The sequence below is a fragment of the Micropterus salmoides genome, unplaced genomic scaffold (genome assembly GCF_014851395.1).
Source record: "Micropterus salmoides isolate LMB-PRFRI ecotype aquatic unplaced genomic scaffold, ASM1485139v1 Ms_hic_scaffold_4279, whole genome shotgun sequence".
NCBI lineage: Eukaryota > Metazoa > Chordata > Actinopteri > Centrarchiformes > Centrarchidae > Micropterus > Micropterus salmoides.
Window position 1 is genome coordinate 2,703 of NW_024043683.1, and position 12,427 is coordinate 15,129.

Genomic DNA, 12,427 nt, shown 5'->3' on the forward strand with positions numbered 1-12,427 from the left:
TTTTAAAGATTTGTTTAAAATTTTCATCTGGAACAAAATGTACCTGAACAAAAAACTAACAAACAGAAAAACTTTACCGCCTCTTGTTCACAGAGGGTTCATGTTTGTGTCGTTTTGTGTGTTTCCAGACTGTCAGGCTGTCTGATCACAGAGGAAGGTTGTGCTTCTCTGGCCTCAGCTCTCCCCTCCCATCTGAGAGAGCTGGACCTGAGCTACAATCATCCAGGAGACTCAGGAGTGAAGCTGCTGTCTGCTAAACAGGAGGATCCACACTGCAGACTGGACACTCTCAGGTATGAAGAGGCCTGCTGCAGCCACAGCAGCTGCATCTGTGGAGGTCAAAAACTAGTTGGCCTTTCCCTCGGGCAACACCTGTGCCTGGTTGCACCTGCCCTCCTAAGTAGATGAGCCCCAATTAGATATGCCGGCACTATGGTACCACCTACTGGCCAAACGGCGACGTACAACATTAAAATGGCTCCTACATGAGTGTTGATATGATCATATGAACAATCACACATGTAGGAAGCCTTTTTCTTTTGCTCAGAAGAGAAACACTAACTAAACATAAAACGGAAATATTTTTATAGGAGATCTCCAAGGAGAACATCTCCAGGAATGAACATGATAATTGTCTGGTAATAATATGTAATTATAACAATATAATAACTGTCATTTTGAGAAATAACCTTGTTTGCCCTCTTACCCGGGATCGAATCAGTTTCATCTCTTTTACTTAAAGTTATATTCACCAGATAGAAGATAAAAGAAGAGTGTGTGTGTGTGATAGACAGTGTGTCTTTGTTCTCAGCTGTATGGCTGGTGTGCACAAGCCTGGATACAGGTGTAGAACAAAGAAAGCATGTGCAGTGGGAACGTTAAGTTTCTTTCTGCAAGTGTGGCGTTGGCTGAGAACACGATAACCTCAAGTTAAAGGGTCACAGGAATAAATCTCAGTGAAAAATGTACATTGATCAAAAGCTACACAGTCCTGTGTTTAGCCAAGTAAAGTTACAGTTAAGCTATGAGAGGCTATAATCCGCAGTCAAGACTAGTTCACACTACACAATTTAAAGCCCGAACTCAGACAGTTGGGTTGTGACTGGGGCAAATCAGCCATCGATCAGTGGCATACAGATATCTAGCAATCTAAATAGAGGGCTTGACAATAACGGTGGCCCGGTGGCCCGGGGCCAGGAAAAAGTCGAGACAGTTGAACTAGCAACTCACTGGCCCGATCAAAACATTGTTTTTTCCTTTTTTTAAAGAGGTGGTATTATGCTTTTTGGCTTTTCCCCTCTCCATCATTGAGTTATATCTCTTTTTTGTGCATGTAACTGGTTTGCAGAGTAAAAAAGCCCAAAGTCCAGCCCAAAGGGAGTTCCCATCTCCCACAGAAAACTCTGCTCTGAACGCTTGAAAACAGCTCGTTTGTAGTCCAGCCCTTCACTTCCTTTACTTGTGACATCACAAAGAAAACGCGTCATAAAGACGAAAAGTGATGTTGGTAGGCCTATGTGGAATATCTTTGTTTATATTTGGAAAACAGGCTGTAGCCTAATTAACATGACTTACTGCCAACTTAGATATAAAATGAAGACAATTTTGCAGTTATCCTATTTTACTTGCTGTGTAGACCTACCAACCAATCCACTCTTTTTTACCTCTTATAATACCTTTAAATGGCCAATACAACCCAAAAAATGCAGTATTTCACTTCACGCCAGAAAATGATTGAAGCCTTTTGTTATTGACTGAAAGGTTATTTCTGCCCTGAAATTAGTTGATTTCATTCAGAACAGTTATATTTGACAGATTATAGCTCACCTAGTACTTTTTTACCTCTTATAATACCTTTAAATGGCCAATACAACCCAAAAAATGCAGTAGGCTATTTCACTTGTCAGAAAGTGATTGAAGGGACTGGACAATACAGCTCCAGCAGACGGCAATCAGTTTTCGGCAACAGTTTAACGTTTAGTCCTGATGGTGAGAAACAACGTTTAGTCCTGATGGTGAGATGTGGAACAATGATGTTGTGGACTTGAGAGTAACTTCTACCATCTGCTAGGTTAGGGTCTCAGTCTGAAGCGGCTTCGATTTGGATCACACTACCTTGTTTCTTACGACCCGCCCTTCTCTGCTTCTGATTGGCTAGTAGTCCTTACCTGGGAGCTGCGCATGTGCAACTCCCAACAAAGATTTTGTACAAGTAAGATGCATCACTCTGTAGCTCAAGAGCGTAGCGTCCAACACACAGGGTGAAAAGAGGAGCTGCAGCAATGTGCAGTATGAGGAAAATATGGTGTGTTTTGAAAATATAAGCATGTAAACCTGTTCTGGTACAACCCCTAATTAAGATTTTGAACCTGAAAATGAGCAGAATACCACCTCTTTTAAAGTTAGAAACTTAACATCCTGCAGTTGTTTTGCAGCTCATGGCGCGCACCGTTATCCAATCCACCGTTGTAGTTGCGTGAAAAGTGGTCAAATGTTATTTCTCTAATCTTCTTAATCAAGCAGCAACCTCTGGGTCTGAAAGTGAAACCATGCAGAGGGAACTTAAACCTGCATTCTCTCTAACGGCCAGCAGGGGCGAGTCCACTGATTGCAAAAAGAAGTCCGTTTCCATTAGAAATAAAAAGTTGCTACTTCTCATCTGATCATTGAGTTTATGGTCTCAGTCGCTGGTTTCAAGTCTTCTTCAACACAACATGATGTTGATAGAATAAATTATGGTGCTGTTTAGGGGAAAATAGACGATAATGCAGCGTATGCTTTTTGGGCGGGACTACCTTGTGACTGACAGGTCGCTACCATGGCAACAGGATAGAGGCGACTCGTGTCCGCTGCTCTGTGTACATGTCTTTTATTAAATGTCTGTCAGCAGGAGAGAGAGCACGTCATGTTTGAGTCTGTTAGGATGTTTTGTTTTAAAAGTAAATTGTTTTATTAACATTTTTATTTTTTATAATTTTAATTGTGATATTTTAGTTTTTTTATTTCCAGGATGTATTTAATAACCGATTAAACATGTTAACTGTAGAACATAACTTATAAGTCTTTGGTTTTGTTGTAACACTGATAAATAACTTTTGGAAGGAGGTCCAGTAAGTTTTAAACCAACTGGCCCAGTGGGGCCGTTTGCAAAAAGGTTTAACATTGAGCTCTGTAAATATCTGGAGCTGTTGTGGACGTTGATGACATCCACATCCAGAAAATAAGAGCAGGCACAGACAGTCCCTGCTACCCCTGTTTGCTGTTCCATTCTTTCATCCGTAATCTTTGTCTTTGTAACTTTTATCTTAGAGGTTTAGGGGGAGCAGGGAGAAGCAGGCCAGATGAACATAATGTGTAAATGTGTATGAGAGGAATGTAATGTCCATGTTTGATGCTGGTCTGACCCCCCTCTTCTTTCAGGGTGGAGCCTGCTGGAGTCCGATGGTTGAAACCAGGTCTGAGGAAGTGTAAGTGTGTTTTTCATGTGATTCATGAAAACAAAACAGCAAACATTCAACAAATATCTGATGACAATCAGTGAACAGAGGATAGATCAATAACTGCAGCTGTTCTCTCCATCAGATTCCTGTGAACTCACACTCGACATAAACACAGCAAATCAAAATACCAAGCTGTCTGACAACAACAGGAAGGCGACACATGTGTGGGAGTATCTGTCATATCCTGATCATCCATACGGGTTTAACCACTGGTCTCAGGTGATGTGTACAACTGGTCTGACTGGTCGCTGTTACTGGGAGGTCGAGTGGAGAGAAAAAGTTACTGTAGCAATGAGTTACAGAGGAATCAGCAAGAGGGGAAGCTCTGAATACAGTTATTTTGGAGGGAATGATAAGTCCTGGAGACTGGACTGCTCTACAGATGGTTACTCTGCCTGGCACAATAACAGAGGAACATCCATCACCTCCTCTGTCTCTAACAGAGTAGGAGTGTATCTGGACTGGCCTGCTGGCTCTCTGTCCTTCTACAGAGTCTCCTCTGACACACTGATCCACCTCCACACCTTCAACGCCACATTCACTGAACCTCTTTATCCTGGCTTTGGGTTCTGGTTCAACCCTTATTCTTCAGTGTCTCTGTAGGAGGGAGAATCTGCTCCTGTTGGAGAACAGATCAGTTGAGCCGTACAGGATCACAGTTGCAGAGGTCTTTCAGGTTCTTCTTATAAATTCATCAATGAATCAAAGTGATTCCTCATTTACATTGTTAACATCGTCCACTTCTGGTCCTTTAAAGATAAAAGCTCTGATCATTAAATGATGGAAATGATGTTGACTTGTACCTTCTGCCCCTTTAATATCCTTCTGATGTTTTTGAATGTGGTTGTTTTATCTTAACATTTAAAATTTTTTTGCTTGCTGTATGTCATATCTCTATATCTATATCTCTATATATTTATCGATCGATCTATCTATATATCTATATATCTAAATAGCTATATGTATATAGCTGAGCATGTGTGTGTATCATAAAAGGGCTAAATGTCCAATTGTTAACAAAATAAAGAATGTCAGAGCTCTTCTTTATTTGTAAAGAGACCAGTTTTTACATTTTAGGCGGATTTCAGAATGAGGGACTGACTGAACCTGCAACAAGGGATACAATTGTCAGAAACTACTTTTGATGATGGTGTCATTGTAATTAACGTACAGTAATAAGTTAGTTTTTTAGTTTTTACCTGTTAAGCCTTTCAGTACAGTAATGTCTACTCTATTACTGTAAAGTTTAAACAAATCAAGTGCAAATATAAATAAATGTGTGTATAAGCTGGTACATGATAGAAAATTTTATTATGTGTTATTATATTATTTGACAGATTCTGAAGTTTGATTACATTTGTTCTGAAAATCCACCCTGAATCCACCCTTCTGTTGGGATCAGGATTATCCTAATTATTTTGGATCAAAGGGATCCCACCAACTAAAAACACATACTGAAGGTTTGATCCAGATCAAAACAAAGGTGATCAGGTGATCTTTTTCTTTTGAACAACCCATTTTAAAGATTTGATCCAATCCAATCACTTCTGAACATCTGGGCCCGGCTGTCTGAATGGGAGCAAATCCCTGCAGCAGGTTCAACATGTGCTGGAAATCAGGTGTCCACATACTTTTGGCCATTTATGAAACTGTGCAGATTGTAGAATTCTTGTGTTTTCAGCTCTAATAAAACACTTTGTAAAGTAAAGTGGTGGTGGAAACTTTTTATATACAGTCTATGCATGAGTCTATGGGTGGAAAGTGTTTTGATTTTTCTTTTTAAAATAAACAGTAATTACTTTGAAGTATTTGTGTGTTTAAAATACACAATAATGTGTAATATATAGGCTAAATATTATGTTTGGGTGTGAAATTGGGTTCCTGCTCATCCACTGATCTCTTCTGGGGCGCCGGAGAGAGAAATTAAGCCAATCAGCGTCCTCAAATCTGACGCCTGCAGGACGCTGCAGGATCTGCCCAAGACAGTCAGTCGGTGTTAGAGGGACACGTGACGACGTTATTGATATTGATATATTGATGATACTGACGATGATCTTAAGACAGCTACCGTTTTCAAAGGCACCTCAAAGACCGTGCAAAAAGAACTTTTGGACTGCATGCTGTCAGTTCTTGAAGTCTGGAGGAAGTAAAAACTGTAGATTATCTTGCTCTTCAGGCAGATGAGACAGCTGACATCTCCACCCACTGTCAGCTGGTGCTCGTGCTACGGTACATCGACAAGGAGAACAACAGCTGTTGGCTGCAGAGGCAAGCTGGAAAGTTACAGGCAGCTCTGAAGTGTTAAGATGAGGTTATTTCCAGTGGTGGACAGTAACTCTGTGTTTTATATAAACAGTGTTGAAATATTGGCATTCACAGGTGGGTAAAATACTTTTTGAGACTCTTAATTACTAATATTATAATTACTCTTAGTAATTTTTGTAATATGAAAGTTATCAGTGTTTGGCAGTAGCGTCTGTACAAGTAGCGTCTTTGATTTCTGAATCAAATAGCTTTTCATTAGCGATACTCTTTATTAACGAGTAGCTAGCGTCCACACATGCTAAATTTCCCAAGCATTTCTGAAGCCCAAGTCTGAAATATAGAAGTACCAAGACATCAAGAGGGGACAGAGCCTTTGCAGTTTGGACACCGAGGCTCTGGAACAATCTACCCGAGGAAATTAGGCCGACTCTGTAAACTCTTTTAAATCCCTTGTTAAAAAATACTTTTATCGAAGAACATTACCGGATTTTACATGATTTTATTTGATGTATATTTTGAAGTTATATTATAAGTATATTTCTATGATTATTTCATTGCCTATTTAGCACATGTCTAAAATCAATCAGTCTATCACACACATATGTTGGCAATAAGGTTTCAAAATGTTGAAACTTTCCTTTGAAAGGGTGAATCTCACAGTGTATTAGTTTGTTTTACAGCTTTGAAACCTTGTAAACGGTGGTCAGAAAACTTTTATGTGCTCTTATGTTGGAAAAAAGATTTGAAACTCTGAAAATTAACTGAGGATCTGTAAAAATGCCGGGAGGCAGGGCCATTCTGCTCTTGGCCGATGCTCGGCTGTCTGCTGAAGTACCGTCCAATCACAAGGCGTATTTCAGGAAGCACTTCTCCCTGGACGGGCTGGCTGACTGAACCAGTGGTGAATAAGAAATAGTATAAACAACATGTAATTAGTTAAGCTATGAGGAGATGAAGCTGAAGCTGAAGCTAATGATGGTCAACGAGACAAATCTTGACAGTTATTAAGCCGAATTTTATGATTTTGTTAAGTGTGATTGTTTTTAGACCATGTTTTATGTGTGGTCGTGGAGGCAGAGAGGATTTCTGGGAGTCTTCATTTCTTTAAACTTTATTTGAAGGTGCCCTCTGTAGACAGAACGTATGTGGTCTAACAAATGTGTTGAATGCTTTTCCCTCCTCATAAAACATTTCCACAAGTGGAAGTTTATTTGATTAATTGATTTACTAGCTGCTTGGTGGTGCATTACTGTGACCAACTGTCATTTAACCTTTACTACACCTTCCTCTTTCTCCTGTAAGATCTAAGAGCTGCTGTTTCCTGTCAGGCTGCGGCAAGTAAACAAAACGTTACAACACAAGTTAAAATTTATTTTTTATACTATTTTAATAGAATGCAAAAAACAGTGGGGACAATATGACCTGGAATTATTATTATTATATCACAGATTTTCAATATTTCCCAGCTGTATATAACAACTTCTAATGACATCATTCATTAAACTAACTTGGACCTGGACAAGTTTGACTGTTAAAGTAACGTGTCTGTCCCAGTGAGCTCTTCACATTTGAGAAGTTCTAGTTTGGAAAAGGATTTTTCAGCAGAGGCCACACTCACTGGGATTGCTAATAAAAGCAGAAGAACAGTGCAGACTACCCCAAAGCTTTTCAGAGGCGGTCTCTGAAACACCTGGGAAGGACAGGAGCTGCTGGGAAATGTCCAGGTTATGTCACTTTTGTAAATACGGCATCTGCTTGCTCAGAAACATCTGTTGGAGTGCACAGTGTTTCAGGCTGTAGAAGATAGAAAGTAACGTTACTCCTCATCATCATCACTGAGGTGGATGGTGCGATGCTGTTGCTATGGCAGCAGCTGCCCCCTTCGGCTCTTGTCGCTAACAGCTCGTGTTGCTGCCATCCCGTCTGTCTTTTTAAGGAAAATTAATATTTTTGTTATATGAATCTTTTCTTTCTCGGCTGCTTCTTTCAGTTTTCGCTTCTGAAACCCACTTCTGTGTTCGTTCATATCGAGTTAATTTCCCGGTTGCTGTCATTTCACCAGCTAGCTGCTCTTTTGTGTGGAGTTGAAAATGACCCAGAATTCTGTGCGGGCCCACACTGCTCATCTTTAATCTAAAATCTCCCATGAATTCATCCTTGTTTAAACTGAATGTAGATACTATCTGCAGTCTGTGCTGCCCTCCTCTCCCTCTGGGTTCTGTCTCTGCAAACACAAAGCTGCAGAGGCAGAGCGCCGTCTGCTGGCTGCAGTCATCATCACTTTTTCAAAGCATTTGTTAACAATGTTCTGAAAAATAGCAGAACAAATAGCAACAAGAAATGTTAAATAACAAATGAAAATGCTTTCAGCACAACGGCCTTGCAAGTCACATGTAAAAATATGTTGTTTCATCGTCTAATGTTTGATCATGATTGTTTCACTGTTCAGATATTTTGATGTTCTGACACCTGCACAGAAACAAAGTCCTTAACATGTGAATCAGGGACACAATCTAAACTAGGGACTGAACTAAAACTATAATCTAACTAAAGATAAACACAGAAGCATTATAAATAATAATCTATGAACCGTATTTAACGACATTCCCCTGGCACCTTTACATTTTAATCTAAATGTCCTCATGCAGCCTGTCTAAAGGTTGAACTGTCAGATTTTACATCCAGCTTTAGAAAAATATACGTCACCATGTCACATGACGTGGTGGCCGCAGTTGCTTTTCTGAGGCTGCACAAAGTTGGAACCAGACGTTTGGCTGGTCTCGCGGCATTTTTCTTTGCAATTGCCGCGAGATCAGTCCTTGATCTCAGCTCACAGTGAGCTCACGCAGGTACAATGTGTCCGACTTTACGGCTTTTATACCCGCCCCTGCGGTCACCTGCAGCTCGTTATGCCGCCGTCATCTCGAACGCACCTATTGTCTGCAGTAGCCTGTTTGTTGATTCACCTGAGCAAACACCTGTTTTCTTCCTGTGGACGTTTCCAGGCGCCACGAGGGCAAAAACAAAGTGGGAATAAAAACAGGATGTGACTTCATCAGTGAAGAAATGTGGATGGTTGAAAGCTCCGGTAGGTGATGAGTGACAGCTGGACGGCTGGAAGGTAAAGCTAACATGCTAACTGATCAGCTGTAGCTGCTGCTCACAGTTACTCAGGAGAACTCTGCTGATGGAAGCTGATTTGACCATTCCTGGATGAAATCACCTGCCTGGGATCAAAGACAGTGAGAGCAGCTGATGTTGGGGAGGACAGACAAATTGCTGAAATGCTAAATTATTATTGATGCAGTCAAAAACTCTCCAACCTCTTTGCGACCAGAAGCTTTTTGCTTTTTTAGCCAGTGGTGAGCAAAGTAACACAGGCCTGTTCAGATCCTTTAAGACAGAAATAAAAGTACACACTGTAAAAATACTGCAGTGAAAAGTTAAATAAAGGTATGTAAGTAGGCTGTAAGCTGGAAAATGTAGAAGCAGCCAATTAAAAATAAAAGTAGCTACTCAAAGCAGAAAGAAAACTGTCCCATATGACTGTTGTACTATTATATACTATATCATTAGATTATTATTCCTCGTGCATTAATGTAGCTGGTTGAGGTTGAACTATTTTGTATCAGACTGCAGTTAATGATTATTTTTATTTTAATCAGCTGATTATTTTCTCCATTAATCGACTGTAATAAATTCTGCAAATAGTGAGAAATGTTGTCACGGTTCCCTGAGTGACACCTTCACAATGCTTGTTTTGTTGTCCAAACCTTAAAATGATTAAAATAAATCAAGTAAAAGCAGCAAACCTTCACGTTTGTGAAGCTGGAACCATGAAATGTTTTTACATGAACATTTACTAATACCAAAACAGGAGGCAATTAAATTTACTGTCAAACAGCCAAACTGACGTAGTTCTACTTGCTGCGCTTGTATAAACTGTTAAGTAATTTAATTTATATCAAAACATCCTATTTTTAAACTCTTCATACATTTGATGTATTTTTTAAAGTAACTAGTAACTGAAGCTGTCGGATGAAGTAAAAAGTACAATATTTTCCTCTGAGATGTGGTGAAGTAGAAAATGGCATGAAAAGAAAATACTCAAGTTCAGAACAAATACCTTGTGTACTTGAGTCCAGTACTACTTTCAAATATTTAACACACCCTCAGACTCAGTGACTCAGCAGCAGTTTTCCTTCTCTCTGATAGAAAAGTGACTTCTGCTGCTGGAGCTTCCACATAACAAGTAAACATTGTAATATAACTGCTTTCTCACACATGGTTCACTATTGTTACAAAACACATTGTGCAGAATTTTCTGATCTATAGCTTGATTTGTTTCATTCTACATGCAATTATTATGCATTTATAGCGCCTCCTAGTGGTCAATTTTAACGAGAGTAAAGCTGATGATACACGGAGCAACTTTTAGAGCAATGGTGCTGTCAATGGTAATGAGTACAGATCACTACTGTAATCCCCTTCTCCCGCCACTACGCCACCCTCCCCGCACGCCGCTATCCGTTCAAAACATTGCCCAACAACATTGCTCAAAAAGTTGCCCTGTGTATCATCAAAGTGTATGTGTGAGGTGCTTATGTAGAAATATCTTACAAGTTTTGTGTTGATTGGACAAACAATTTGTATTTTATCACCTGCAACTGGTTTGCATTTATAGCGCCCCCGGGTGGTCGATTTGAATGAGGGCATGTTGGACTCGGGATCGATTCCTTCCTTTGTGACGGAGGGTCTTTTCTGTCTGTGCAGCTCCATCAGTAAGGAGAGGGAGAACAAGTGTCCTGGGCCCTTCAGTGAGAGCAGCAGAGAGGGAGCATCACCTTCACCTGGAGTCCAACACCACGACAGACGGATAACAAAACTAAATCCAGCAGAAACGAGAAGATGACTCATGTTGTTTTCTTCTGTTTCTTCCAGCAGCTGAAACTGATGAACGGCCTGACGCTTCATTTCCACCTTCTCATGGTGACACACACTCACTTTCTACTTGGTGCTCCTCATGATAGTTTGGCTGAAACCTCGTCATGTCCCATCTGAATATATTTCATGTCCTCACTCTACAGATTTCCTTCTACAGTCCCGCAGCAGCCTTTCCCTCAGACCAGGTCAGCACATTCTTCTTCTTCTTCTTCTTCTTCACATGCTCACACTAAATGAACTAACACTAAATACACTTGCTACTGTATCAGCTTCAGATTCTACTGATCCACTGCTCACACTGATATTACTGACATTACATCTGACCTGGACCTCATTAGACCTGGACTCCACTACATTTCAGGCCAAATGCTGCACTTTTTACTCACTCTGCACATTATTAACACAAACACACAGTAACTATCACATGTTGATGGATCATGTTAGCTTCAGATAGCCAGCGCTATATAAAGGATGCTTATACTGTTACTGGGACTCGAACACAGTACTTTTACACTGTGCCGCTGCTGCTTTTGCTTCTTCCACCGCTGCTTCACATCATCATCTCCATGGAAACACTCTGTTTGTTGAATGGATTATTGTTTCTTGTCTGCAGCTTCACTCACTGATGGATTTTCAAACTGTTCACTTGTCACAAACCTGTGGACTCATTTCTTCTTCTGTCTCTTCCAGGCTGTTGGGGACACGCCCTGAAGACTCGCTTCCAGCTGCTGCACCTGGAGGACAGCTGACACCACGAGTCCCAGCAGCACCTGTTCTGGACCAATAAAGACCTTGTGCGGTCAGTCATCTTCCACCTTTAGGAAAACTTCAGCCACTTCCTGTTTCCCGCTCCATAACCCCCAGCTTCTACCTCTCCAGAACACCGGGAGGGACACGGCCCCCTCCCGAACCCGACGCCGCGGGACCGGCTCCGGGTACCCGGCCGCACGCGGGATTCGAACCACCGCTGCGCTGCCTGCGCCTCGCGGTCGCCATCGAACCCCACGCCGCCACCGAGTCCCCTTCACATCTGAACCTTTTCTCCGGGCGCTTTTATCTTCTCACTTTGGCTGTTGGACTTCAAAAGTCACTGAGCCTCATAAGGATCGAACCCACAACCTCAGAGCTTCTGAGCAGCCTTCTAACACTCTGAGCTGTTTGATCTGAGACACTGACTCTTTCTTTCTTACAGCTTTTCACTTTGTTGTTAAAGTTGAAATAATAATCTTATTATTGTAGTTCTTCAAACTAATCAGTAGAATTAATCCATTCTCAGATATTCTGAGTCAAATTTAACAAACATATTAAGGATTTCTAACAAATAGAATTTCATTTTGTGAAATAAAGCTGAATGATAAATTGTAAGTTGAATTTCTAGGCTTTTATTTTGGTATGTCCGAGTCAAACAGTCACTAAAGTGCCGTTCAGAGAATTGATGAAGTTACTATTTATTACTGCATCATTTTTTATAGTGTAGAAAAACTAAAGGTGAAATATTCAGATGGAAATGATTTGAAACAGAGAAAACTTTTTCTGATAAATAAATGTTTGATTTTCAAAGTTGCTGTCGAGTCTTTTTCTTTTAATCGACTAATATAATAATCGATTTGACACAAAGATGAAGTGAACTTTTTATTTGGCTCCAATCAGACACAAACGCTCGTTCATCATTTATTCTGACTTTGATCCTCTTTATCCTCCCTTCCTTCCTTCCTTCC

At 40.5% G+C, this 12,427-nt stretch overlaps 1 protein-coding gene and 1 long non-coding RNA gene across 4 annotated transcripts; both read left to right on the plus strand.

Annotated features, from left to right (window-relative positions):
• The first annotated feature begins 234 nt into the window (after window positions 1-234).
• LOC119887714 (stonustoxin subunit beta-like) lies at window positions 235-5,208 on the plus strand. Its single transcript, XM_038698351.1, has 3 exons — window positions 235-293; window positions 3,421-3,467; window positions 3,583-5,208. The coding sequence occupies exon 3, from the start codon at window positions 3,723-3,725 to the stop codon at window positions 4,101-4,103; it is 381 nt and encodes a 126-aa protein (XP_038554279.1). The 5' UTR covers window positions 235-293; window positions 3,421-3,467; window positions 3,583-3,722; the 3' UTR covers window positions 4,104-5,208.
• A 3,160-nt stretch (window positions 5,209-8,368) lies between these two features.
• Window positions 8,369-12,272, plus strand: LOC119887715. Of its 3 annotated transcripts, none has more exons than XR_005441797.1 (4): window positions 8,369-8,853; window positions 10,539-10,754; window positions 10,853-10,894; window positions 11,400-12,272. It is a non-coding gene; the product is annotated as an uncharacterized LOC119887715 (long non-coding RNA). The 3 variants fall into 3 exon arrangements; XR_005441798.1 differs by lacking the exon at window positions 8,369-8,853 and adding an exon at window positions 8,871-9,007; XR_005441799.1 differs by lacking the exon at window positions 8,369-8,853 and adding an exon at window positions 9,110-9,127.
• The last annotated feature ends 155 nt before the right edge of the window (window positions 12,273-12,427 follow it).